Source organism: Chelmon rostratus, chromosome 17 (assembly GCF_017976325.1).
Source record: "Chelmon rostratus isolate fCheRos1 chromosome 17, fCheRos1.pri, whole genome shotgun sequence".
In the NCBI taxonomy this organism is placed as follows: Eukaryota; Metazoa; Chordata; class Actinopteri; order Chaetodontiformes; family Chaetodontidae; genus Chelmon; species Chelmon rostratus.
Genome location: NC_055674.1, coordinates 3,525,843 through 3,553,568, shown reverse-complemented (window position 1 = coordinate 3,553,568; position 27,726 = coordinate 3,525,843). Strand labels below are relative to the sequence as shown.

The 27,726-nt window shown below is 42.4% G+C and overlaps 1 protein-coding gene across 2 annotated transcripts; it reads left to right on the top strand.

Moving 5' to 3' along the window:
• Positions 1–6,826: 6,826 nt before the first annotated feature.
• Positions 6,827–27,540, top strand: med25 (mediator complex subunit 25). 2 transcript variants are annotated; one of them, XM_041957750.1, is made up of 20 exons: positions 6,827–6,957; positions 8,039–8,188; positions 8,286–8,331; positions 8,454–8,578; positions 8,690–8,788; positions 9,316–9,436; positions 9,603–9,759; positions 11,355–11,476; positions 11,625–11,700; positions 12,022–12,284; positions 14,290–14,391; positions 17,827–17,912; positions 18,000–18,057; positions 18,186–18,293; positions 18,901–19,077; positions 23,940–24,053; positions 24,261–24,332; positions 25,242–25,412; positions 25,525–25,645; positions 26,954–27,540. In XM_041957750.1, the coding sequence occupies exons 2-20, from the start codon at positions 8,064–8,066 to the stop codon at positions 27,055–27,057; spliced, it is 2,247 nt and encodes a 748-aa protein (XP_041813684.1). In that variant the 5' UTR covers positions 6,827–6,957; positions 8,039–8,063; the 3' UTR covers positions 27,058–27,540. The 2 variants fall into 2 exon arrangements, with proteins under 2 accessions (XP_041813684.1, XP_041813685.1); XM_041957751.1 differs by lacking the exon at positions 24,261–24,332.
• The last annotated feature ends 186 nt before the right edge of the window (positions 27,541–27,726 follow it).

Below are 27,726 nucleotides of genomic sequence, written 5' to 3'. Positions count from 1 at the left end.
GCTTTTATTAGTGTGTGTTTCCGTGTTTGTGGGCGTGTTTGTTTTGTATTCGTGCGCGTCCGTGTGTGCGTGTATGCCTGTGTGTCACTGTGACCTTGTGTGTGGCACGTTTCTGTGCTCACCGCCTCCCTCGTCCTTTTTCTGTCTCCGCCTGCCTCACTCCCCAAATTCCGGTATCCACCGACTGAAGACACTCTCCTGTCCCGTGTCTTGACAAGGAGCCACTTTGTGTGTGTGTGTGTGTGTGTCTGTGTGTGTGTGTGTGTGTGAGTGGGAGTGAGAATGTGTGTGCGTACAATACGTGCCTCATTGCACTAGGTGGGGAAACACTGTCTTTCATAGACATTAGTTTGTATTGTCTATGTCGTCTCTGAAATCAGCTGCCAATCATGTGACCCTCCTCTCCTCTCCAACCCTTTGCCTGATGTAAGTAACTGTGTTGATCGTGTACTTCTTTCAGTAATTTGTGTACTGTATGTCCGAGGGAAAGACCAGATGGCACCGTGATTGAAAATAACATTGTTGGGTGTGTTTTGATTAAATTTACGAGAAGGAAAAAAAAAAAACACTAAGAAAAAAAAACATTGGAGGGTCACTTGTTACGGCCTCCAGATAAATTTAGATCCCCTTAAAGCAAGACAACAGGGAGGAGGTGTTACGAGAAAACAAGCGCCTGGATTTTCTGCACTTCCTGCGTAAACCGATGCAGACTTATAAAGCCATGTCTGTCACCGCTACTACGACTACTACTGTAACCTCAGCAAAACAACAGTACAACACCTCACTACAGCTACTTGTATTGCTACCGTTGCCATTTCCCCCTCATCCTCTCACGCGCACGCTTTTAACCGAGGCGTGTGCGTATTTCAGGGGAGGGATCTAGTTTCTTCCTCTTTACCTCCGGACCGTGGACGTGCCGGTGTGCTTGATCAGGTGTGCGGGAGGTGACGCGACCCTCATCATGCCTGCAAGTGTTCTGTGTGGTTTGTCAGCTGGGGATTATTGACCAGCTTGTATAAGTGGATATGGTATTGATCCATCGGTCTCGAGGCCCCATAACTCTCTGTTTCCCAGCCCCTCTCTGCTTGTGTCTCCCCTACGTGTTACTGCCTGGTGATAGATTACACAACTCATGGTGAAACCAGCACATTCCCTTATTCTCTTCCTCCTTCCGTCCGCCACCCCCTTTCCTTTCTGTTTCTGTCTGTCTGATTACCGTCTGATTACTCATTCTCTCCTCCTGCAACCCTCACCTTCCCTCCCGGCTCCACTCCCCCAGCTCCCCCTCACCGATCCATTTCTCGCTCTATTTTCCCCCCCACCTCCCCGCTCCCTCTGCTATCTCCCATCCCTCCGTGTTGCCCTCTTTCTTTCTGTGTATGACACCCTCCCGTCCTTCCTCTCTATTCTCTCTCTCGCTGTCTTCTCGTGTTAGTGCAGTTCTGAATGGTCATGGGGAAACATGTTTGCATGCTTATATTAACATGAATGATGTCAACTTGATGCAATGAAAAATTATATAAGTGATGCTTTAAGCAAAATCTGACAATGAACTTGATACTAATACTACTAATGACGACTTAATGGAGACCTAGCAATTGTTTATCTCTGTGGTCAAAAACAACGATGATAAAAATAACATTGTTTATGCTGTATTTATCTTTATCGAATTGGTATTCTGTTTGATTTTCAATTGTTTTGGGCTTTTTTTAATATATATAATTTGTTCAAGAGGTTTACTTTTTTATTGGTTAAAGCTGAGAATTTGAGTGAGGGGTTCAGTCAGGACAGCTGTACCAGGTCGCAAGATTTAGATGAATGTGTAAGTAACAGTGTGGCTGAAGCAATGATAATGGAAATAAAGGATATGTATCATCCGTCTTCGTCTTTTTGACTTCTTTTGATCCACCGGGTTGGGAGGCAGAGGTTTTGAAGCTACTGTCACACATCCCAGGCAGTGTGCTATATATACAATGCAAGGCCCTGGGCATTTCAGATGTACACAGGCTATATTTGACTCAGGAATGGACGGTTAGACACTCTACCTGGACAGAAACAGCCTGAACTTTTTTCCTTCGCCAAGCTCTCTGACTTTCTGCTGTGCATTAAGTCCTGTGTAATTATTCAGCCACTTTGTCATGAATTCTTTATTGTGGCCGCGTTTTGCCTAAATGCAAAATGGAGCACGGCTGCTGCCCTGTGCGCTTCTCTCCATCTGGCCTCCCTTCTTCTATTTTGTCTTGACTTATTTTTAAAACGCTCATATTATTTGTCATGTGGTTATTATCTCTTGTTAAAGCGAAGATTCAAACCGGTAGCAGTCAGCGACTCCGGCGCTTCGGCAGAGAGCAGAGAGAGGAGGAAGACCGGCTCAGATGTGCAGGGCAATGACAGAGAAGGAGGAGTAGGAGGGGATTAAACAAATGAAGGAGGATGAAGAGCGGGAGAATGCCAGTGAGGAGGAGGAGGAGGAGGAGGAGGATACAAATGGGAAAAACCTGGAGAAGAGAAGGGATGGCTGCGTGCAGGATGTGTGTGTCAGTGTGTGTAGAAGTGGAAGCGGGAGGTGGAGGAGGATAGCTCTGTATATAGACGCACTCATCATGGGGCACCTGCAGCACACTGACAGCGTGAACAGTTTAAGAAGAGCGAGACGCGCACACACAAACACCACGATCACACAGCGCGCGCACACACACACACACACACACACACACACACGTGACAATGCACCAGTTAGCACAGCTTTAATGCTCGAGACTGTTGAGAGAGGGGAGTGGGAGGAGGGGCTGAGGGGGGGGGGGGGGGGGGGCACTGTTGTCTCCATGGCAACGTTCCCACCGTGCAAAAAAAAAAAAAAATCATTTAGTCGGAAAGACATTTCACTCAGTTCAGTGAGCTGAAAGAGGCAAAGAGGGAGGGGGAGCAAGTTAGAGACTGGGGGAGGTGTGTGTGTGTGTGTGTAATATAGAGCTGTTTGTATCACACACTGGAGGGATTTATCTAAAGTAAGCTGACAGCGAGGCATTAGCTCTTATTGCTAATATATCTGATTATTATACATAACGATGAATGAATTCCCATGCATCATTAAAGATGAATGCAGTAGCTTTGGGTGATACTTTGGGGTTACCACTTTCTTGATGGCACCGTCTGAATTCATCTTAACGTACATCTTTTTATGTAACATGTTAAAGTTGCCTTTATACCGTGACATTACGTGCACCACCTACACGCCGCAACCCCTTCGTGACTGGGAACACAAACTTTTGTTTTCTCATCTTGAAAGCACTGCGCAAAGGGACTCCGACCTTTTTATAAGACCACTTATTATGCCACGTATACAGTTTTTAACATTTTATTCCAACTCTATAAATAATACCCCAAACCTTTCAAAATAATGAATTCAATGAATGCATGCAAGTGGAAATCTCCACCGGTGGGAGTATTAAAGTAGCTTGCCTCTGCAGGAGGAAAGTGTATTAATACAGGAGCTGGGCCCCAGGATCTGACCTTCTCCACAAATTGCTTTCATGGAAAAACTAGAGAATGGCATTCACCTAACAAACAGACACTTGAAATACTCTTGGACATTATATCCCTGCTGTCATGGCTTCAAATGAGGAATGCAAAAGAGGAATTTATGAATGTGGGTTTCTTTACAAAATGAAGTTTCAAACTTCAGAACAAAATGAATAAAATAATCTCACCTTTAAAGCAATGGAAGTAAAAATCCACATTTGAGCGTCTTGTCATAAATCACTACTTCTACTGCAGAGCACTGGTGTCAGACTCAATAGAAAAAGCCCCAGAGACTGGCAGGGGAGGGTACCATCACAGCATCCCAAATGCTCTTGGTAGTTCTGGTAACCCATTTGTGTGGATGTCAGTGTATCAGCATGCTGGCTGTGATTACCTGTTGTGAGCAGACCATCTGGCCCTCAGCATCCCAGCTGGGTACCACGGTCAGGAGACGGATTGTCTTTACCACACCACCTGGACCTCGCAGACATGGAGCACGGAGGCACGGACCATATTTCTCATTCATATTTTATTATGTCATTCTCTGACCAAACAAAAAAACAGAAAGGAAAAAAAGAGAAACATTGTCTGGTTTTTCCAAAGGCACACCCAGAGAGCAGGCTTTCTGTAATTGCTTGGCAACTGCCGGCACTGTGTGTGTTGAAGTTCAAAGCAGTGAGACACACTGTACATCCCTCTGAGTAGCAGAAAGCATCAGAGTTGCAAAGTAAAAGGGTGCCTACGCATGCACATTCACACACACACAAACATTCAAGATCTGTTCTGTCAGTTTAATTTGGCCATGTAGCTCAGACAGAATAAAAAGCTGTGTGTGTGTGTGTGTGTGTGTGTGTGTGGGTTGATGTTTGCATCCAGGGGCTAGCCTTGGGCATAAACCCTCCTTCAGATGAAGTTTTCTTAGTTTGCCGGATGCGGCCTTGCTTGCTGACACCCCAAATGGAAAAGCTGCTTGAGCCCACAGCTTGTTGTCCTCCCTACAATTTGGGTTAAATTGATATGGAGCTTTGTTTCTGTGGGAGGTTTTGAGTTTGATGAGCTCTGAAGTCCTTCGCTGAACGCTGTGCTGAGCTCACTGGCTGGCAGTGCCACAGGGGACCAGATGCTATTGTTGGACCCACAGACACGATGCGCCAATGCGTTACAACCACAGGTTAGCCACTGGTGTATTGTGCTGATCTGACGGCAGGTTAGTGTGCTGTGGTAATTATGTTCTGATTTTCAGCTCTCGGGTTTTGGAGGGGATGGTCAAGTGTTGGGTTGAATGGAAAAAGTAGAATATGGAAAACATGCAAATCAACTAAACCTTGTTTCAGGTATGAAACCACAAACGTTGCATGTTCATTTAAATGTCATCAAGAGAATGGTTAGACGATGCGTTTTCTAAGGAAAGAAACTCCAGCACATCATGCCTATTGTCCCTGGAGCTTATCCTTTATATAACTTTACATAGTCTCACTATATATTATGCACACTACAGATAAACCATCCCATGGCTTTGTGGTGCTCAGTGAAGAAAAGGTCCTTTAAGTTACAGTCTGCACCCTTGTCTGATAAAAACCAGGCATCTACTGTACTTACTGTAGCTCTTTGCTGACATCTCCTGGACATCTGGCTCAACAGCACTTATAAATAGCCAGGGTTGTTGCACGGTTCTGTTTCAAAGTGTCAATCTCTGGAGAAAACCTTCAGGTCTGAGAAGCTTCATGTCTTCATGTCTTTTGTGCTAGATTTTATATAGATTGGGAGTCATAATAATATTGTCTGTTATTCATCAAGCATCACTCTGTATATCCACTGAGCTTGATCGCTGACTGTGTATCACAAGTACTGCCAGACGAGTAGACACCTTGGCCGTAAGCCTAGGTCACAGTGGCCTTGAGTCAGAAACACGTTGCACCCTGATGTGAATCCAGAATTTCCAAACCGGAAGACTGACTGCCAGCAGCTGCATGATGTTTATTCAGACCGAAGCCTAATATGGACGTTGAGTGTATCTCTGTGTAATTTCAGACTTGACACCTCCATGCATTTCCATTTTTGTTTGAACCAATTAGAGTACAGGATGTCACTTGATGCTTGTGTTTGTTTAGAGCAAAAACTACATAAAATATCTGACTTCCTGTATGTAGTCAGTTGTCCTGCAGACCAACTCAGCTTTTGTGACTTGTGAATAAAAGTCTGTTATTTGGAAGATCTCTGTCCACTGCTGATGAGTTATTCTCTACATAATTTGGCATCACGACAGAGGTTGGATTGAGCATGCTATCATGGCCAAGGATCGGGGCTCCGGAGCTTTATCTTCACACAGAAAAGTGGTTGCATAAGAGGTAAGGAGCCTTTTGCTTTTCTGCTTATGAAATTCTGTGTGAAGATATTGCACTGTAAGAAAAGCACTATATTAAAACTCACCAATAAAGAGCGAAATAAAGTGACGGTTGGACAGAGATATTCCTGTGTGTGCACAGTAAATGAATGTGTGTGTGGTGAGCGCAGGGGACGACACTCTGCAGAGGCAGGCAGCTGGTGGTGAAAAACAGCTGGGACAGCTTCGGGCTGTGGTCTCATGTTAGAGACGGTTAGGTTGTTGATAAAACCTTGGACTGAGACACAGTCCTAAAGCTTGATTTAGCAGTACACAAAACTGCTGGTTAGTAGAGACAGAAAGCAGCACTACAGAGTGTCTGGTTTCTTAATATTAAAAATATCTTGCTGAGAGGCTGTTTGTAGATGTGTGGAATTGCAATCTATCCTGGATCTCCACTGAAGTGTGGACTGGCAGACTGGGCTGTGATTCCGCAAACAAACTCATCTGGAACAGGTGTGATTACTCTCCAGACACAAACCTGAATGCTGGACAAAGAGGACTCAGTTTATATGCACCACATATCTGGAAGGTATTGAGGTCTGCTCCAACTCTCAGTTCTTTGAGATCCAGGTTTAAAGAATTTTGCATTGCACTGTAACTGCTCTCTGTGCCCCTGCTTATGCCGTTTTATGCAGTTTTAGCAAATTTGTCATGCACTTTTAATGGATTTGGTATTGAGATTTGCTATAAAAATGAGTTTTCTTACTTTGGGCTACTTGCGACATGATAATAATTGGGTGACATGACAAACATGACCTCATGAGGAAGGTTGTTATAAGGTATACAGTATATAAAAATACAGAGTGTGAAAATCTAGCGTCGTTCAAGGTTTGAGCGGTAGGTGGCAGCACTCCACCCCGGAGAGCCTGGTGTGCACAAAAAAGATGGCCGAAGAAGATTCTGTGGGCGGGTCGGTCTGTCACTTCCGTCAAAAATACAACAAATGGGCATGCTAGCAATGCTATGTAGTCACTGCTAATTCCAACAAATTTTATAATCTATTTGTATTTAATTGATCCCACGACTCTCCCGGCAGCGCATACCACCAGGTGAGTCCACATCCCTTTTAAGCGAGAAGGCGGCTGGTTAGTTCCCGTTATTTTCACTGTTAGTTAAATCGCTCACTGACGTTGATGCTAATTTACCCAACATTACCTAGCTAACACTAAGTGAAAAGCTCTGGTGTAGTTCTGGCGTTTTGATTGTGCTGCATGCTTTTGTATTCGTTCGCGTGCATTTGTAGTATTTTACTCTGCCATGTTCACTCATTTAAAACCCTTTATTCTATTCACTCGATTACCTGCTGTAATCACATTATTAATGTAACGTTATCCGAGTCTGTAGCTGTTAACAAGCATGTGGTTGTGTACGACTGTCAAGCCTGAGAACATCAACATCCTGTTAAAGGCGCTCACTAAAGACGCACAACCATAAATGTCGTAAGACCTGGACATATTCTACCGTTGTATTCAGACCAGTGGAGGAAAGGAGTTGTATCTATGGCGGAAAAGGTCAAAGGAGGCGCCTAGATTAAGTTATTTGTTCCTGCTAAAACGGTTTACATGGAGTCGCAGTTCTGTATGTGTTCAGTTGCTCTGCAGACCTGCTCGGCTTTTGTTACTCCTAAAAGTCTCTTGTATTGGAAGATCTTTGTCTCCTGCTCTTTTCTTTTTGCTCTTTTTTATTCCACTCCACTTTTTAACTTACCAGTGAAATTATGTGACAGTATCTGTCAGGAACGATTTAACCATTCATGACCCAACACAGTGACTTTTGGCTACATACCTTCTTATTTCGTTTCTTGGATTCAGCAGAACTTGAAGCAACAAACAGCGCTTATGCTGATGAAAGTTCTGCTTTTATTCTGATTCTTTCCCATTGTTGTCCTCCAGTGTAACGTTATTGTGTTGAATACCTACCAATTGCAGATTTTCCATGAAATATGCAGTACTGAGTATTTGATTGCTTGAATTGCTTGTGAAAGTAGTGCTGCTCATCTCTTCCTGTTGTGTTACTTTGCACTGGAGTCAAGAACATAAACTCAGAAAATAAATGTAGCTCCTAGTTCCTCCGTTTGAAGGTATCTCATTAAGACTTCAAATGTAAAATATTTCCCGTCTTCTTGTCCAGATCCATAGTGGCAGGTTCGGCACTCATGGAACCATCCACCAAGCCTGGGACCAACCAGGTGGCTGATGTGGTGTTTGTCATCGAAGGGACGGCAAATCTCGGACCCTACTTTGAATCTCTAAGGAAAAATTACATACTTCCAGCTATTGAGTAAGAGTGCTAAAACACTCCTCCTCTCCTTCGTTATTCTTTTGTTATTCACATTGTCATGCCTCAGTTTTATTTATTCATGTATCTTTTACTTTAGGTATTTCAATGGCGGGCCCCCAGCAGAAACAGATTTTGGTGGAGATGTGAGTGTTGTTTTTTGATGATTCAGTTTTCCCTCTTTGTCAGTGAATTCAGAGGACAATTACCTGGAGAAGCATTTGTTTATATTGCCAATCTAAATATTCCTGCTTCTTTTGTCCTTCAGTATGGAGGGACACAGTATGGTCTTGTGGTGTTCAATACAGTGGACTGTGCTCCTGAGTCATATGTCCAGTGTCACGCACCGACCAGCTCTGCCTTTGAGTTTGTCTCGTGGATCGACAGCATCCAGTAAGTGATCATTACAAAGCTGACGTTCTTGTGGTCTCATAATGCTTTATTTAACAGTAATAGAGATAAATGAGACAGTGTGATATTAAATTACCCTGTTTTTCCACTTAGGTTCATGGGAGGTGGAGCAGAAAGCTGTAGTCTAATTGCAGAGGGACTCTCTGTGGCCTTGCAGCTCTTTGATGACTTTAAGAAGATGAGGGAGCAAATGTAAGTCTTTTGTTTCACACTGCTCACCAATTCCTTAGAACAGTGCACACATTTTAAAAGTGTTCTCACGGCATAACAATGGCGGGATCATTACTAAGCAATCTATTGCTCCTGTTTGGCCATTAGAAAGTAATGAAATCTGTGGGAGTGATTAGGGAAACAGAGTCTTGTTATTTTTGTCATTTTTTGCTTGATAAGTACTGTCTCAGTGAGGTAGGGCAAGAAGGCCATGAAAAAACACACTGAAACAACTGTGAACAGATCTACGGACTGCACTTTGCCTTTTTTAAGTGGCAAGCAGCACAACTGAGTGATGAATCCAAAGCGGAAGTGATTTACCAGTTTACTAGTTTCTCTGATGCCCTCCATAAGATGGCTCCAATAAACTAAATATCCTCCAAATTCTTAGATTAAGTCTAAAGAAATCCTCCATAAATTAGCAACTCAGTGGGTAATTTACTCCGACAGGGGCACTTGTAGTGATGGAAAACCCAACTCTTTGCTTTCTCTCTCTCTACCTTTGCCAGAGGTCAAACCCACAAGGTGTGTGTGCTGCTGTGTAACTCTCCTCCGTACCTGCTTCCAGCTGTGGAGAGTGTTAGCTACACCGGCTGCACAGCAGACAACTTGGTCAAAATCATCAGAGATGTAAGTTATCACTGATATTGCCTCCATTAGGTTCTTAATTAGACTAATTTAATTGTGTCATTATTTTTGTTGTAAATTTAAATTTCTAGATAATTCTGTTATATATGATAGGCAAAATCAAAGTGGATGAATTTAATTAAGTAGATTTCTTTTTCGTTTTTCTTAGAGAGGAATTCACTTCTCTGTCGTGGCTCCACGGAAGCTGCCCGCACTAAGGGCTTTGTTTGAGCGGGCGTCTCCAGTAGGAGGTGTGGTTGAACCCCATCCAGACTACAGTCAGGACCCCTTCCACATGGTCCTAGTCAGAGGCATCTCACTTCCTGGTAAGAAACATCATTTAACTTTGTGTGTGTGTGTGTGTGTGTGTGTGTGTGTGTGTGTGTGTGTGTGTGTGTGTGTTTGTGTGTGTGTGCCTGCTTGTGTGTGTTCAGATTTCTTCTGAAAGAACTAGAATTCCATTACATAATCCATTCAATTGGGATAATTTTTCTAGCAATATTTATTGTGCAATTGTTGTAATGTTTTGTTGCCCTGCAGTTTTAAAGCAGTAAATTCCTTCAACACTCATGAAACCCTACAGGTATCAATAGATATCTGTTTCACAACCCAGAATTTATGATCTGCAACATGTCACTCATCTGGCCATTAGTCAGCCTTTTCTAATCTCTGTGAAAATGCCCCTGATGAAACTGGTCCTACTGTATCGTGCATCCTGAGCATTACACATCACATGAAGCGACTAGCCACTGCAAAAAGTTGACTGTGTGGCAGCTAAAGAGACAGATATTTTTCTCGGGAGTGAGCAGAGACCAAATCACATCTAGCAAGAGGAATACATAGTGGTATTAAATCCTGTCCAAATGAAAGCTAACGGTGCTCTGTTTCTGCCGGACAATCAGGTTAGCCAGAGCGACTTTATTAGGAGATCCTATGTCAAAGCTGTGTGTCTGTCACCTGGTTGTGGAGCTAGTCTGCCTACAACTTGCCAAAACTATCAGTGCAGCTTTAATAATAGAAGCTCTTTACCTCACTCCTTTGAATGAATTCTTTTTGAGCTGCAGAGCTCTTTGAATTCGGTTAGCTGTTGGCAGTTACGATCCTAGATGGCTGCAGCAAATGCAAATTTAGAAATGTATTGTGGCATATTTTGTTTTGAAAAGTGCTATAAGAATAAATCTTACTTTCATTATGGAGACAAAGACAATCACACGACGTCTCACACAGGCAGATGAGTTTTAGATGCTGTTCATAATTAACAGTATGTTATGTACTGTATTGAGCAACGTGCAGAGTAGTGTAGTTTATCTTTACAGTTTGCCAGTTATCGTAGCTGCATTTTTGTAAGCTTCTTATCTCCAGACACGCTTTTGATAGGATGTTACAGCACTTTTTCATGTTTGCCAGGGTTGCGAATGATAAGTAAAGCTGGCATTAATGTTGTTATCTCTTTCCATGCATCTTTTTTGTCTGTGTTTTTTCTGTGGTGCTGCAGTAAATTGCTTTTTTATTATTTGGTTTCTCTGAGGTACCTCCTCCACCAGCAGCACACTTTTCTTTCAATCTCCAGCCTAATTTTGTTTTTATTTCATTTTGGCCAGTTTTCTTATAATTACATCTGTACTAATGTAGTTGTAAGATACTAGTTGTTGATATAAGATGTGGTAGAGGTGTTAAAAATGATACACAATTCAGCTGTAAGATGATGTGATTGATCGTGTGAAGACATTCTTCAGTTTGCTGTAGCTACAGCAGGTGTAAATACAGAGTGGTTAATGGTTACTCCTACACTTTTCTGTGAGTAGGAGTGAATTTGTCTTATCCTTCATTTTTAGTCAAGCACTATTTTACTCCTACGTTGGCAATTCTTAAATTTACATCTTAGAAGTGTATAAAGACTCGTCCCACTGTCTGTCTCCAGTTTCCTCAGGTGGAGGACCCGGGCCACTCAAACCTGTCCTCCCTCCACAGCCACTGTCTGCCAGTCAGCCTGTTGGTGGAGCTTCACAGCCCCCTGCACCCATTAACACCCACCCTTATCAGGTAACGGCCAAGCAGCCACACAGCGTAAGGCTGCCTGGAGACTAATTCCTGCCGTCTGCTTTTGGCTCTGTCTCAGACAGTGGTCTTTTTGTTCCTCCTCTAAAACGTTTTAACCAGCATTGTCTTCCTTTAATGTGCTCGCTGACAGAATCCGCCCCCCATGACTCCTGCTCAGGTGGCTGCACAGAAGGCAGTGGAGGCAGCCAATAACCAGAAGAGTCGCTGTGAGTTACCAGTGGGCTCTGTGGGCTTTTGTGAACAATTTATGCTGAGCTTAGCTTTTATTCTCTATGTGTGCATACTGTATGTGTGACTGTGTTTGTGCATATTACAGGAAAACTAATTGCCATTTTTTTTTTTAACATTTTTGGTATTTACTAGATAGTCACACCCGATGTGACCTATAACAGGATCTTTGATTAGAAAAAATTGAAATGACCAAAAATAATTGCAATGCAAGCAATGGTCTGTAATTTCTGTTGCTTTTATGAGTGGTATCAGTTTTTAAAATTAGATTTTCGTTGTGATCCCTCGCCCTCCTTCAGTCCCAGGATTGCACAGTCAAGGTCCTCAGTTCACCGCTCAGCCAACCATCGCATCGGTGTCGGCGGGGAAGCTCAACCAGCCCAGCATGTCAACAGTCACCACAGCAACGCAGCCCATGATGCCGCAGCAACAAGTTGGTCCCAATCAACAGCAGCCAGTCCCGCCCCCAGGACAGCCTGCACCCAATCAGCAGCCACAGGCGCCACCTCAGCAGCAGCCCACGCCGAATCAGCCCACAGCTCCTGCAGCACAGCCCAACATGGTAAGTTATGATTATTAAGATCAAACCAATGATGCCGATACCATCTGTTTCTTTTTGTCGATGTGGGGAGACTGACAGAAAAGTTGTGGACGTTTTCTGCCACAGGAGCTTAATGACCTGTAACTTGATGTTTAAGGGGTTGGGGGAGGGGGGGAATGCAACAGTTTATTTCCAACATGGCAAACTCAGCTGTTGAAGGAATAATTCAGCATTTTGGGAGATACACCTATTTGCTCTCTTGCCAAGAGTTAGATAAGAAGATCGATTCCTCTCTAATGTCTGCCTGGTAAATACCAGCAGCTGATTAGCTTATCTTAGCATAAAAACTGGAAACAGAAAGTTTTTTCAGTTGCGGTGTTATGAGGGATTGTCAGTTTCCCAAAATGTTCGACTAATCCTTTAATGATGCAGGACATGTTCAGATAAGCGCCTGCTTAGATTCGTGTATTCTGATTCAGAATATCTGCCTGCCTGTTACTCGTCTGTATTATTTATGTCCATATCATTTCAGTATATCAAATCATCAATCATCATTTGTAAAACATAGTGGAAACTTTACGGGTTCTGTAAAGCTGAGGTTATGGGAGTCTGGATTGTAGACCATTAGGTTCCTTTGCTCCTGCTAACTGTGGCATCTCTTTACTGCATTCTGTTATTTGCTTAGTTGTCTACAGGGGGTGCTGTTGTTACAGTTTAAAATACCAAACATGGTTTTGTTGGCTCTCTTGCAAAATGTAAATTCTAACTTTATGCACATATTCATCTTGTCTTACTCTGTATATTTACATCCAGGGCTGTCAATTGACACCATGCTAAATTTTTTATCCCACCTGAGGGGTTGTCATTTATTTACTGAGCCGTAGTGAAGGTAATTGCGTCATCATGCGCCCACCATGCTTTTATCTGTGTGAAAGTGGTGTCCTGTGTCGACCAACATGTTTAGATGAACTGCCTGGAGATCTAGGTCAGGCATACACAGAGATGAGTGATTGTCTGACCAATGTAATTAGGGCTGCAACTAATGATTATTGTCATCATCAATTAATTTCACAATTATTTTCATGCTTAATTGTTAAGTCTTAAAAATGTCAAAAAAAATGGTGAAACGATTAATCAGTTATCAGAATAGTTGGCACTTAATTTTTTGATGGATTATTCGACTAATCATTGCACTGCCTGACCTGTGACCAGGCCAAGTGACACTTATGAGCAGAGCACAGTTAAAAAGTGCTTTACAGAGAAACTCAATTAAATCATTTACATTTACATAACATAAATAGATGATTAGCGCTAACAGATGAAGTTAAAACAATAAATAGGGAAGATCTGAAATGACTGAAAGACAAAATAAAAACAATTAAAGAAATCAGCTCTATATTTCACTGGGAACCAGTGAAGGGAGGCTCGTCATTCTCTTTAAATAACTCATGGCACTCAGCTGAAGGCTTGATTTGCTATTCTCACCCCCTTGTAAACACTGTCAATGTTTAAATCATATTGATATTTTCAAATGTAAGTGGCTCTGCTCAAGTTAGAAATCAGAGAACCAAGACTTTAATCTGCGATGTCGTAGCACCAGCAGCCTGGAGCCCAGTTTGCAGACTAACGCACTGTCTGAAGTCTAATATCAAAATGAATTTTAAATGTTAGAACTACTAACAGATCAAAACCAGACCATATTCCCTTTCCCCTAGAAAATCATTGTGGGTGCAGTCATTGTTGTTTTTTCTCCGTTTTTCAGTTCATTTATTCATTCTTCTCTCTATTCCTACAACATACTTATGTTAATATAGATCCAGTTGTTTCAAGTTTCAGATTTAATGATGTTCCAGTTCAGTCAGCTCTGCAGAACTACATATTTTATATTATTAACTTAATGAAAATCATCTATTAGTCTGTGGTTTTTCCCTTGAATTGACAAGTACACTGACTCTGAGGTCAGTTCTGCTTTTAAATTGTGCTGGTACGCTACATGTTATCCTCTCCTCTTCCATTTTCTTGACAGCCTGGTGTGCCTGGACCTCAAGGCAATGCAAATCCAATTGGACAGCCACAAGGTGTGGCCAATAAGATTGTAGCATGGACCGGTGTTCTGGAATGGCAAGAGGTAAAGCTCAGTAAAAAAAGTCTGACTCTGAAGTGGTGCAGAGTGGTTGGTGCCCTAAATTAAGTTGGAAACTAAAGCAATATTAGAAACTGTGTTGTTAAGACCAGTCTCTGCAGTTTAATTAAAATCACTTACAGTACTAAAAACTGAATGTTAGTGGTCTTTTTCCCCCCCAAAAGGCACAAACCAGTATTTAGGATTAAAACTCAGTGCTCTGGCTGAGGTGAAAGTCTTACTAGTTCAGTGGCTCCCAAGTCTAGCCCTCCAGTTTCAGAGGCAGGAGTGAGTTAAAGAAATAGTTTTGAGAAATGTACTGGTTTGCTTTCTTGGCAAGAGTTAGAGGGGAAGATTGATACCGCTCGAATGTCTGCACAGTAAATATCAGGCTATAGCCAGCAGCCGGTTAGCTTAGCTTAGCATAAAGACTGGAAGCAGCTAGCCTAACTTGGGCCAAAGGAAGCAAACTATGCTAAGCTAAGCTTTATATTTACTGGACCAATATAAGAGTGGTATCGATCTGCTCTGCTAACTCTCTGCAAGACAAAATAAACGTGTTTTCCCAAATGTCAAATAGTTGTTTTAGTTAACTTATATCCCAGCTGGAAATCAGTCTGTATTAAAACCAGCAGGACCTGATAACTGATCCTGTGATCATCATCACTGTCTGGAACCGATCACTGTGGTAAGTCTTAATAACCACCTGTCATTGATTGTTTTACAGTATGATTAATTGCACATCATTTTACTGTCCTACTACTATTTGTTCGGCTCAAGGTCAAATCGATTCAGTTTACAGTGGCAGTGCTGAGCCAGGAAAATGGATGTTAATGGCTTTTATGCGACACTCATGAGGCCTTCAAGTGTTTGTGTTTGGTGGACGGACTCGGATCAATGGCCTCTATCGACTACAGTCTCATCCTCCCTCTTCTCTTTGTCAAAATTACCTCAGTCAATTAAATGGACAGGAATAAGAGTTGGAAACTCTAAATCTTGAGCATATACAGCAGCAAACAACCTGAGCGGCTCGTAATCTGCGATTTCCTCCTCCAGTTCACTCATTAGGCTTTCGACTCTGTAAGCGATCCTCTCCAGGAGTGATGTGTAATGTTGAGGAGAATTACACTACAGGCTCCAAAACTCAGCTGAAGAAATAGTTGTTGATAAAAACTCTCACAAGAGATGCCAGCACACTTGGCTCTGTTTTCTGTTCTGGCTGAATTTCAGTCAGTTAATTCCTGAAAGCTTTTGTTGTCTAAAATGTGGGGTAACTCCCCAGAATGATTTTGCTAACATTTTTTTTTCCCCCACCACTTTAAGGCAGATGCATTTGAAGGGGATTGTTTTATTACTGTCTATATCACAGCCCCCCTTTTATTCCGGCATTAGCAAGACCTGGAAATAAATAACCCATTTGTCTGCAGAGCCCAGCACCATACATTTGTAATGGAGCGCACAATGACAATGACAGGCCTGACTAAAATGTGACTGATTGATCATTGATCCTGTATCGATGCCCTGAAGATGAAGAGTGCTGGTTTTCCCCAGTGGGGTTTCTGTATTGATGCCCTTAGAAAGTAGTTCTTTTTTCCTTTCATTCTTGACATTTTGCTCGGAAACAGGTTATCTGCAGGTCTTTAAAAGTCCATCCATTCGTCCAGTTTTTAATTGCTTGTCCTGATTGGGGTCACAATGGCAAAGGGGGTGAGCAGGGCTGCCCACATCTCCTTTTCCTCAGCAGTTCTCCAGCTGCTCCGAGGACCAGCTGGAAGATATAATCCCCCAGCATGCCCTGGCTCTTCCCTGTTGTTCAATCCCAGCGTCCAGAAAGAGACAGTTAGGAGGCATCCTTAGCTGAACCACCTCAGCTTATTTGTCACATAGACTGAGACTTCCCACTGAATCAGACTACCGCCCCCTCTTACTCTCCTCCTTCACCTTGACTTAGCAAATCAAGCTTATTCCTTTTAGAGGCCCATGATGTCAGGTTTGCAGATGCTGTTCCTCATCCAGACAGCCCCAGCAAACATTGAATATCATGGTCAGACACACCCAAAAGGACGATATCCACATATAGCAGAGGTGCCACTCCAATATCACCAGTCTTTAGCTGCACCTTGATATCCTGGCCATGAATATTACAGACGACAGAGGTGACAGACTCACTCTTGCTGGAGTCCAGTGTTCTCATTGAAAATGCTTTATTAACGGCAGTTTGACAGTGCGCTGAATAAAGGGCAGCACATCAAGCAACGAAGCAGCAAACAAAGATGCTACAGATCACACCAAAATGTAAGCAATCACAATAGTTCTCTAACTTGGCAGAAACAATCCTGTCAGATATTTTCTGCAAGATTTTTCCTTAAATCCCGGTAGGATTAGAGAGTGGAGTCACAGTAAATAACTCCAGGAGTCCAGAGATGTAAAAAAAATTACTCTTCCATCATTCCTTTCTATAGTAAAGTTGTTAGGGCCATAACCTCCACCTCCTGTCAGTCCTGTCCTGTCGCACAGCCGCTCTCTCTGTTGGAAATAATGGGCTCACACAGCTCTCACCAGGAGTGTAATTGGTACCAGTAGATCACAACAGCAACCCATGCGTCCCATAATCAGGCAGTGGCTCTGCAGTTATTAGATTTTCCAGATTTAATAAACACATGTAGACAATAGTTTCTACAAAAGTAGAAAATCCAGTTCCTTGGAATTAGTGGTAAAAGAGTAAAAATGTCGACCAGCATAACTCCTGAGTCTGAGGTTGGACAGTCATTTGGAGTCTCCTCTCAGCACCTCGGCGTAGGCTGTCTCAGGGACTGTTGGTGTTGTGATTCTGCGGCAGTAAAAATACCATCCAGTCTTCTTTAAAGTTAAAAATCTGTAGGTGTGAATTATCTAAAAATATTTAAATGTGTGAAAAGCAATAGTGTTTTTTTTCACCACGCACTGTCTGGCTTCCTGATGTCCGCTCTAAACTTAAAGGGGCCCTGTGGAGTTTTTTTTTCCTCAACAAACAGCAGTAATATTTACATACAGTGTTACTCGTCACAATGCATCGCTCGTATCTTTGAGGTCTAACATGTCGAATGCATTTTCTCCCTCATTTGCAAAGCTGATTTTTTTAAAGTATTTTATCCAGCTTGTTTACATCCATCTTTGCTAGCTTGCAGTCTTCTTTCCTGCCTTTGCTGGCGCATCGCAGTGCACCTCCTGTACATCAGTGGAACCGTGTGAAAACCTTTAGCAGGAATTTGTATCGTGCACATGTGAGACAAACAAAATCTGACCCAAAGAGCACCATAGCGCTACTAGAGGTCATAGTCAGGATTTTAAAGTCCCTCAGGATACCTGTAAAGTAATGTTTTTCATGTGCTTCTTCTTCAGGCTCACTTGCTAACTGTCCTCTTCTTTTTGTGTCCTTTCTCTCTCTATTAATCCCTGCAGAAGCCTAAAGCCTCCTCTATAGATTCAACCACCAAACTGACACGTTCTCTACCGTGTCAAGTGCATGTTAACCAAGGGGAAAATCTGTGAGTAGCCAATCAAACACTATGGACTTAATCTGCCATAAATGGGGGATGTTTGATGCTCATAGCTGCCATTGTGTCTCTAACCAGAAACACAGACCAGTGGCCACAGAAGCTCATCATGCAGCTGATTCCACAGCAGCTACTGGTGAGACCATTTTCTCGCCTTTGTTTTAGTGTGTGTGTGTGAAAGTGTTGTGGTGACTGTTATTTGCAGTAGCATCTTGTTTATGAATGATGCATAACTAAGCACTCTCTTGCCCGCTTTTTCCGCAGACAACCTTAGGTCACCTCTTCAGAAACTCTCGAATGGTTCAGTTTCTCTTCACCAACAAAGACGTGGAGTCGCTGAAAGGCCTGTACCGCATTATGGCCAATGGTTTTGTAAGTTTTCATGCACCTCTGTGCCCTGAGCCTTAAAATGCAGTTCCCTTCACATCCCAATCTTATCCATGATTCAGTATGCCTCGATACATTTTCCATGAGTGACAGCTGAGTGCAGGTCCCACCCCTGGCCAGTAGTTGGTCATATGGAGCTGTGTTGTAGTGTTGTGGTAAAGACTCTAGAGGGGGTTCCAGGCCATACATTTAGTCACTGTCAAGTAAGATAATGTGATTTTAAACATGCTTTGCCATCAGTTAAAAAAAAAACAACTAAAACTTTAATAAGTTTTGATTCAGTTCCAGAATAATGATAAGGGTTTTGTCAATGTGGCGCACTGTAATCAGGTAAAATCATTGAGAAATAGCAGAGGCATTAATACGGTCGAGTCCAGCTGAGCTCTGCCTCTTTCCCTGAATTTGATTTACAGCCCAGGGAAAGCGTAGTGTGAATTAAGTTAATACCATTTGCATTCAATTTATAAAACCAATATGTTTGATTGGGCAAAGGAGCTCAGGACTAGGTTATGTCCCCAAGCCTGAGCCCATCCCATGATTACACCAGAGTCCCATGTCAGGGTCTTAATCTGCCCTGTGACCCTCCCTCCAGGCCGGCTGTGTCCACTTCCCCCACACTACCTCACCCTGCGAAGTGCGGGTGCTGATGCTGCTCTACTCTTCCAAGAAGAGAATATTCATGGGCCTCATCCCCAACGACCAGAGCGGCTTCGTCAACGGCATCCGGCAAGTCATCACCAACCACAAGCAGGTCCAGCAGCACAGAGCGGTGAGTGGAGACAGGAGGAGGGAATGGAGCTGGTGGGAAGAGAGGAAGGTTTCAGTGTGGATTGTGGAGTGGGAGACCAAAAGTAGGTGATCATGAGGAGGCATTATCGAGGAGCACCGGGGAATTGATGTGCATTGTTTACTGCATTAAGGTGCATTGTTATTGACATTTCATTTAGCCAGCCCTGTATCTTCACAGCAGCCACTAACGTCTCTCTCTCTAGTAGAGGCTAATTGGACTAGCATTAGCTAAATTCCTGCTGCAGGAAGCTGCCTATTTCACTCTCACCTCACTGTTTCTGCTTAAGAGAAGGAAATACAGGTGCAACACATATGCATATGTCTCCTCAGCACCGTACAATCTCTACTGTGTTTGGTTATTATTTATGGTAAATATACTGTGTTAACTGCCTTTCTTTGTACAATCAATGTCCGCTTTATAAGGTACACCTATAATATTCAGTTTTTGGTGACACTGTCTTCAGGTCTTAATGAAATCATTTACATTAGCATGGAGATCATAGTTAGTGTGTTGTTGTGCTTAACTGCATCATATTCAGAGGTGTTTCTAAAATTCTGCCTCCATGTATTTAAATGAAACATATTTCTCCAAATAACGGAGAACAATACTACACCACCTTTAGCTATGACCTCACTAATAAACATACAATTGATTTTCACATTTCCGACAATGTCACCAAAAATCAATGTCATGTCGGCTGAGTGTGTGGCTGAGCTGTTGAATTACAATAGTTTGTACAGATATACTTAAACTAACGTGACCACTGCATGTATGTCAATGTGAAATAGCAGGTTTGAATGTCAGCTGACTAATTTATAGCTGACATGAATCATGTCAACTCATTTTTAAGCAAAAAATAGCTGGTTCCTGCTTTTTTAAATGTGAAAATTGGTGGTTCTGATCTGATGAGCATTTATCACACATGTCTTACATTTGTAAACCAAGCACAAATCAAATCAAAAGTTATCAGCAGAATTAGTCAGTAATAAAAATTAGTTGCAGCCATAGTCCTACAATACACACCACCCCAACAGTTAAAAAATACATTCATGTTACCTCTTCAGCTGAGGACATTTCACTGTCTACCAGCAACGAGGGGTAAGAACTTAATAAAAAATAAAAAAAATAGTCACGCTAGTGGCTCCAACATCTGTGCTACAGTCTGAAAATGTAGAAAGTTGTCAGATTCACCTTTTTAAACAAAGAATAACTCAGCTAGATATGAATTTTTCAGTTCAGGCTGCCCAGATGTTAACATTACATGAGACACGCTGGTGGAGAAGCGATGGAGTGGCAGTGGCGTGTGCCAACCTGTAGGGACAGCATAAGAAAATCTAGAGACGAGGCCTGAGTTCATCACAGGTTACAAATGCCGCTGCCTCGTCCGCACGGCATGAAAATTTGACTTTCCCCTCTCTGCTCGTCCTCACGTCTGGAGACAGGCTGATTTAAAATTGTCCTCTGGATTAGCTCTCTTTTCTATCACAGGGCTCCACTCCAGCTTATTGCATCCACCGTGGAGGGATGGTGCGCAGCTCTGAAACAATGCAGCATCCAGACACGGAGAAGCAGTCTGTCTCCATTTAAAAATGAAGCCACTTGTCAGGTTTACATGACTTGGATTACATTTCTCCTCGCAGTCTGTTCTCATCAGCGGTGATGGCGCTTGTTTACTCACCCTGCTAATTTTTTGTCTTCCCAAAAGCGCTTCAGTCCTATATGTAACTTGAAGCCGTGTGTGTATGAGCATCAGGGCATTTAGAGAAGGCAGAAGACATGAAATTGTAATGAAGATTTTTTTTTTTCTGCCTCTTGTGTATCATCACATATTCAGTGCTGCATTGCTAATAGGGAAGCGCTACAGCAATCTTAACGTAATTAAAATTTCAATTTGGACCAGTAGTTAAGGTTTCTCTGTGCAAAGCCCCGGAGTGGCATTCTTTGGGAACGAGATTGCAGCGTGTTCTGTTTACAGCGAGACAAAATTGAATATTTTTCCCTGAACAGTGGTGTGCACCCTAAATCATGATCCGGGATTTTACAGGTTACTGGGTTAAAGACAGGAGATAAATCATAGACAGGAGAAGAGAGAAAGAGGCGGCTGTGTTGTTAGTTCCATCAAAAGAGCCTAAAGCTGTGCGTTGCGCTGTTATTGTTGGTCAGAAAACACACTGTGCATTAGTGCATTAGTGCAATCCCAAGTGATTTGTTCAGATTCAGCAAGACGGATGGGTGGAGGTGTTTTTTCCATCACACTTTCTTATCTGAGTCTGTAGTTAATAATTTGTGCTTGGAGGAGGGATGAAACTCCCTTCATTCCTCCTTGTCTCTCCCTCAGAGTGGAAACACAAGCCACCACAGCACCGTTTCACATTTTGCCTTTTTAAGCAGTTACATCAGTCTTGTCTGATTCCTTCTTTTTTTTTTTTTTACAGGAATGTGCAAATGAAATGTGAAATAGAGTTTTAACTGTTTGGTGTATTTCTGTATAATCAGAAGCTGCCTTACAGGTGTGTTTCCACAGTCTGTTAGCAACAACAGGTTGCTCCCTTTCTTTGTGCTTGGTGTTTAAACGCTGGATGGATATTGTATACAACTTCTTTCACTCCGGATTTTGCTAACGGCTTTAGTCATCAAGCTTCAGTTTGTTTTAAACTATGAAATCAAAAATAGCAAACACCTCAGCAGGTGGTGCTGGAAGTTAAATCTCCACCGGTGTGTCATTGCATCCACGTTTGTGTTTGCTTTCCATCTGCACACTCATGCACAAAGAAGGTGAGTATTTGGATTCAGCACAACACACTCAAGGTCATTAGCATAGTAAACATCCATTACATGCGGAAAATATGTTGGTGGAAAATATAGATTATAGATTCATTTCGCCGATCCAAAAATACCAGAATTTATTCATTTATTTAGACAACAGGGTTGGTCAGAGTGTCGGCCATGTTTAAGTGATGTGTATTTAAGTGATACAACAAATTTGGTGCTAAAAAGACTAACTTTGGAGGATCCTCTCTTGATTTGTCAGAAAATTGCTTTAAGAAGGGATCTCTATGGGGCCAGTATGTGGAAGAACAATTATAGTGGCCAGTAAAGCTTTCAGTTTACATATGAGCTTGTGAGTATTTACTTATTTAAGCCTTTATTTCAACAACCTCATTGAGATCAAAATCTCTTTTTCAACATGCAGTATGAGCATGCAGACAAACAACTTCACCATCAGTTGTTTGAAGTGCATCACCCAGAGAGTCTTTGTACAATTACAGATCAGTAAAAAAAAAACACCAGCCGGAAAGAAAACACAAAATAATACATGAATGCAATGAAAGTGCAGTCACACGCACACACAGAGGTAATAATGTTAATAAGACAACGTGGTTGAGGTTAGTCTTCTTAAATACAAAGATCATGCTGTGTAACCCTAACAGAGCTGGAGTAGCTCGCCTACTTGTCCATGTGGAAAACCAGATTTGGTTTCACAGCCGTTGAATTCGGGAGAGATCATAGTGAACAGAAAAAAGAAGTGTTTTCAGCCTGGATTTGAAAGAATCAACTGAGCTCGCCTCCCGAATGTGCAGTGGTAGATTTCAGAGAAGTGGAGCTCGGCGGGCAAAGGCTCGACCACCAAAAGAGTTCTTATTAAATCGAGGAATAGTTAAGTAACCGGCATCATGGGAACGTTACAGACGTGATGGAGAATATGGAAAAATAAGGCTGGAGATATATGAGGGAGCCAGACATTTTTAAAGCCTTACGGGTAAGAAGACAGAGTTTGAAGTCAGCTGTGTGAACCGGTAGCCAATACAGAGACATCAGTGCTGGTGTTGTATGATCCAACATCTTAGATCTTACGAGGACTCTGGCAGCTAGACCGATTTTTGTTGACCTTGAAGACCTTTTGTTGCTTTCTTAGGTAGGCCAGAGGAAAGCACATTACAGTAGTCTATTTTATATGTTGTGAAGGCATGTAAGGAATTTCAGCATCTGATTTGGATAAAATGGGGCGTATTTGGCTTATTTTATGAAGAGGAAGAAGGCAGTTTGCGTTACATATTTGATGTGTGGCTCAAATGTAAGAGAATACTATTTCCAGATTCTCAACTGTATAGGTCTGAGAAATTATGCAGCCATCAAGGTTAATGGAAGAATCTATACAAAGCGATGTGCTGGACTAACAAACAACATTTCAGTCAGTCTTCAGTCCTTTCAAATGCAGGAAATTATGCAATCCAGTCATGGACTTCTGGTTACAGGATGATAGATTTTTGTCATCAGCATAGCAGTGATGCATTATGTTGTGTTTTTTGAAGATGTGACCCAGGTGCAGCAGCTAAACAGAAAACAAGAGTGGCCCAAACACTGATCCCTGTGGAACTCCGTTTTTAACCTTAGAAGAAGAAGATGTAGTGTTACTGTTACTCAGGTATGAATGGAACAAAGAGAATGCGAGCCCCTGGAGACCAGCAAGGTTCTCAAGACGTTGTAGGAGGATGTCGCGGTCCACAGTGCGAAAGGTGGCTCTGAAATCTAGCGAGACAGATCAGAGTCTATTACAGTTAAAAAGTCGTTAGTTTCCTTAGACTGCCATGTTTTTGCAGTTGGACATTTGTTGTCAGGGCCGCTGAACCCTTGAATGCACCTTCTGTCGAGCTTTTTCAAACTTGGAAAGAAAAACTTGGAAAGAGAAAGAACTGTATTTGAACTGGGTAACTTTAAGGTGTTAATGAGGGCTGGAGAAGAGTGCATACCGAGTCTATAGCTGATAAAATGTTCTGTTGTTCCATGTGGTGCTGTTGGGAAATATCTCAATAATTGTTTCACCTTCTGTTTCGGAGCAGCAGCTGGGTGGTGGAGGGGGTCCGATGCAGCCTGGTCAGGTCGCTCCCAACCAGAACTTCCTCAACAGGCCTCCTGGCCCCATTCCTGTCTCCCACGGCAACGTCCAGCAGCAGGTAAATGAAGCCACTCGTCGCTGGCATGCCTGTGTTTCCACACTGGTTCCCGTCTCACACTGCCTGTTGTTGACACCTTTGCTGCCCCGGGGCCCGCTGATTTCTGCATGCCTTATCGGTAACCCTTTCCTCCGCTGTCCTCCTTTTTTTTTTCTCACACTTCCACCATTCTCCCCACTCCTTCTCTCTGCTCTGTCCTGTGTCCAGTCTGTGGTGGTGGGCATGCCCCCTGTTAGTCAGGTGTCTATGATGGAGGAGCAGCAGAGGCAGAACAACTTGGTGAGACCTGCAGTAGCCTCCTATACAAACATACAAGCAACATATGTTCAGGGTGTCCACAGGTATTTACCTGATATTTGAAGGGCTTTAAAGTATTATATCAACATTCAGTTACAGGTTTTATTTGAACTACGTAGATAAGCTCAAAGCAGATTTATCCAACACAGTGTCCTTTGTCCGTCCTTGGTTTTATGTTGCTCATGCACAGTGCCAGAAGTCAATTCCAGTCTTTATGAAACTTGTGGACATCCTGTTTTTTTCACATTGTGAGGAATACTGTGTGATACATATACAAAAACACACACCTGAGCACAGGCACACTGTCACTCTCATCCCACTGCTCAGCATCACGCTGGTGGACAATTTCCTATCAGCATGTGTTGGCTCTACCAGCCGCTGTTGAGTGTTCCTCCTGTAGCATGCCATCGGGAATAAACATTTCATTGATAACACGCATGCATTGAGTTTGTATATTTTATTTAATAGAAATTGTTTGCATTGAGCATGAGGTGACACAAAACCAACAGCAAAGATAGACGTGGTCCAAACATGATGGATTACATCCACGCTGTACAACTGTTGTGTTTCCTGTTTATCCTGAAAGGCTGCATTATCGTCATCCAACAGAACGTAGACAATAGCTTCACTAATATCAGCCTTAAGGTCGTAAACGCTCCATTATTACATATGAAGCAACAAAGAGTTATTATCAGCATGCGAACCATCTTGTGATCATCACTTCTAAAAATGATCCTGACAGGATACAGCCAGAGGAGGTTAGTGTGGAAAGAAATCATCAGGATTTTTAAATCTCTGTATCTTGATTGGCGGTTATTTTTGAATTCCTTAAATTCCTGATTTTCTTACATGACATGAATCCGTTGTAAGATATTTAAAACTTTCCTTCAGCTGACTATGAGAGCCGCTGGACCAGCCAACCAACAGCCGCCGGTCAGCGGCGCTCCACCCAACCAGGTCGCACAAAGTGGACAAGCCCCGCCCCAGGGCCCCATACTCCGCCTCTCAAACCCAGGAGCCAATCCACAGCTTCGCAGTCTCCTCCTCAGCCAGCAGCAGCCAGTAAGAGTGCAGCAAATGTCTGAGTGAATCAGCCATTCAGTTAAATGTCTCACAGGTGGTGAAGTGAGTGTAAGTGTGTTGACGTGTCTCTGCTGTCTCTGTGTCTTTGCAGCAGGGTGGAGTCTCTCACATGTCAGGCATGATGTCTCACCAGGGTTTAGGGCAGCAGTTGGTCCATCCGACACCAGGAGGGGGGGCTCAAATGCAGGGCCAGTGGAGGCAGCCCTTGGCAGGTCAGCAAACACCCCCTGCAGAGGTGGAAGGAGTTCAGAAATTTGACTCAAGAAGAAAATTTAGAATATAGGTCTGGAAATGTTTTCACTGTAGGTTGATAAGGTTGATGTCAAAAAGGATATAAAAGCAAGTTCAAAAGCTCAAGTTATAGGAGATGAGTCCTTTTTGGTTCAACACAACTGTAGCATCAGGCATCCAAAGTTAAATACAGAAAGACCTCAAAGAGCAGTTGTAGTCTTTTTAGCCCATTTACTACACTGCATTCCAGATTCACATTACTGCAGACTATCGTCCAAAGCATATTATACTTTTTTTTTCCATTTTAGATTTTTTTTTTTTTCCCAATTCCACATGCAGCCATCTGTATCTATTAGATATCCCATTCCAGTGTGAATATCTCCCACATTGTCAAACTCACTTTATTATTGTGCACATTGATTGAAAAACTTTGCCAGACTTCTGGTGCATTTATATATTGATTTGAAGCTTCAACTTTGAAGATTTCCATTGCTAAAAGATTAATTTCCTTTTGGTAGCTGACTGTGGTCCCATTCAGACGAACACAAGGTGCACTGTAGATGACTTACAACCAGTGAGAGCGCGGACTGGTTTCCCAGACACCTTGTCAGCCATTAGTTGCCCTTTGTGTTTTGACAGGTGAACTGCATCTCCACCCGCTTTGCAGTTCTCCTGCACCTGAACACCACCAGTGGCATCATTCAACACATGAAGTTCTATTTGCATTTTTTTGAGCAATACGTTTGAATGGGGCCAAACTAATTTTTGTCCACATTATTCTTGTCTTTGTTTGCTCATCATTTGTTGCTCAGAATTGATTTTCTCAAAGAATAATACTGCAATACGTTTAGTTTCCTGTAGACTTACGTTCAGACTTGAAATTCTCGGATGTCTGCAGTATGTTCATGTACAAAGTAAACATTTAAATGACTGTACGGGACAGTAAAGCACCTTGATGTTTACCTAATTCACTCACATTTCAAATGCCTCTGAAATGAAGATACAAATAGAAACTGATGGCTGCATGGGAGAAAAAAACATGGTGTGATTTGGAAAACAGTGTGCAGTAATATAAATATTGCATCCAAAACTCCAGAAATCATTCTACATATCTACTACTAAAGTTATTTTAAAGAATGCTACCGTTGATCTGTTAGTTTCTCTGTCCTGTTTCATGGTCTGGCTTTTTATATCAGTATCAATACTGAAAAAAGTGAAGAGAATCCCTCCTCTGAATCTCTCCTCTTCTCTCTCCACCCGTCTCCCAAACCTCCCAAACCTGTGTGCAGGTCAGATCCTGATGTCTGGAGGTCAGAGAGGCGCTGTACCGCAGCCCGGGATGCCTCAAATCTCCAGTGGCATGGAGGATGAAATCCTCATGGACCTTATCTAATTGAGCATCGTGGACTCAGAAACGGGGTTTTTAGTTGAATGTTCGCAGCAGTTTGCCTGTTTGGACACATACTACACATCCGCTCTGTTGCTTTTTTGCTATAAATGTTCGACATAATTAAGGAACGAATCATGAGTAGTTTCTTCTTCTTCTTTTTTATTTTTTTTTTTACGGCACTGAGCAGCTGAAGTTAATTAGGGGCAGACAATGTGAGCATTAGTTTTTCATGTAAATGGTCAAACCGACAGCACGCTAATCCTCCATGCTACACGCCGGATGAAGGCAAACCAGTGGAAACAGTCAATTATGTTATGCTTCTGAAAACTCCACTTTCCTCTAATTTTACATTTTATCATTGGAATCTCAAATAGTGTTATTTTTTCCTTTTTAATTGAGATTTTACTTTTTGCTCTCAGATTTTCTTTTTTTTATTATTATTGATACAGTTGTTTTATGAGGATAAAATAAAATTAGGTGCACAGATGACTGAAGAAGTTGTTCATAATTGTGAAGATGTTTTGCTGTTGATGCACGCACACGATTATGATGATGTGCTGGTGATGGCCGGCCAAAGTCTCCACAGTCCTGCCTCCCTCCATGTGAATGCAGCTTGGCCCCTTAAGGTGAGAGAGAGAGACTGAAATAGACACAGTAATAGATAGTTCAGTG

Excerpts from the sequence above, each read along its gene's own strand:
- med25 (XM_041957750.1), top strand. The coding sequence starts at position 8,064 with ATGGAACCATCCACCAAGCCTGGGACCAACCAGGTGGCTGATGTGGTG. Across the intron at positions 17,913-17,999 it reads GTTAACCAAGGGGAAAATCT|AAACACAGACCAGTGGCCAC; the intron begins GTGAGTAGCCAA and ends GTCTCTAACCAG. Across the intron at positions 25,413-25,524 it reads TCCTCAGCCAGCAGCAGCCA|CAGGGTGGAGTCTCTCACAT; the intron begins GTAAGAGTGCAG and ends GTGTCTTTGCAG.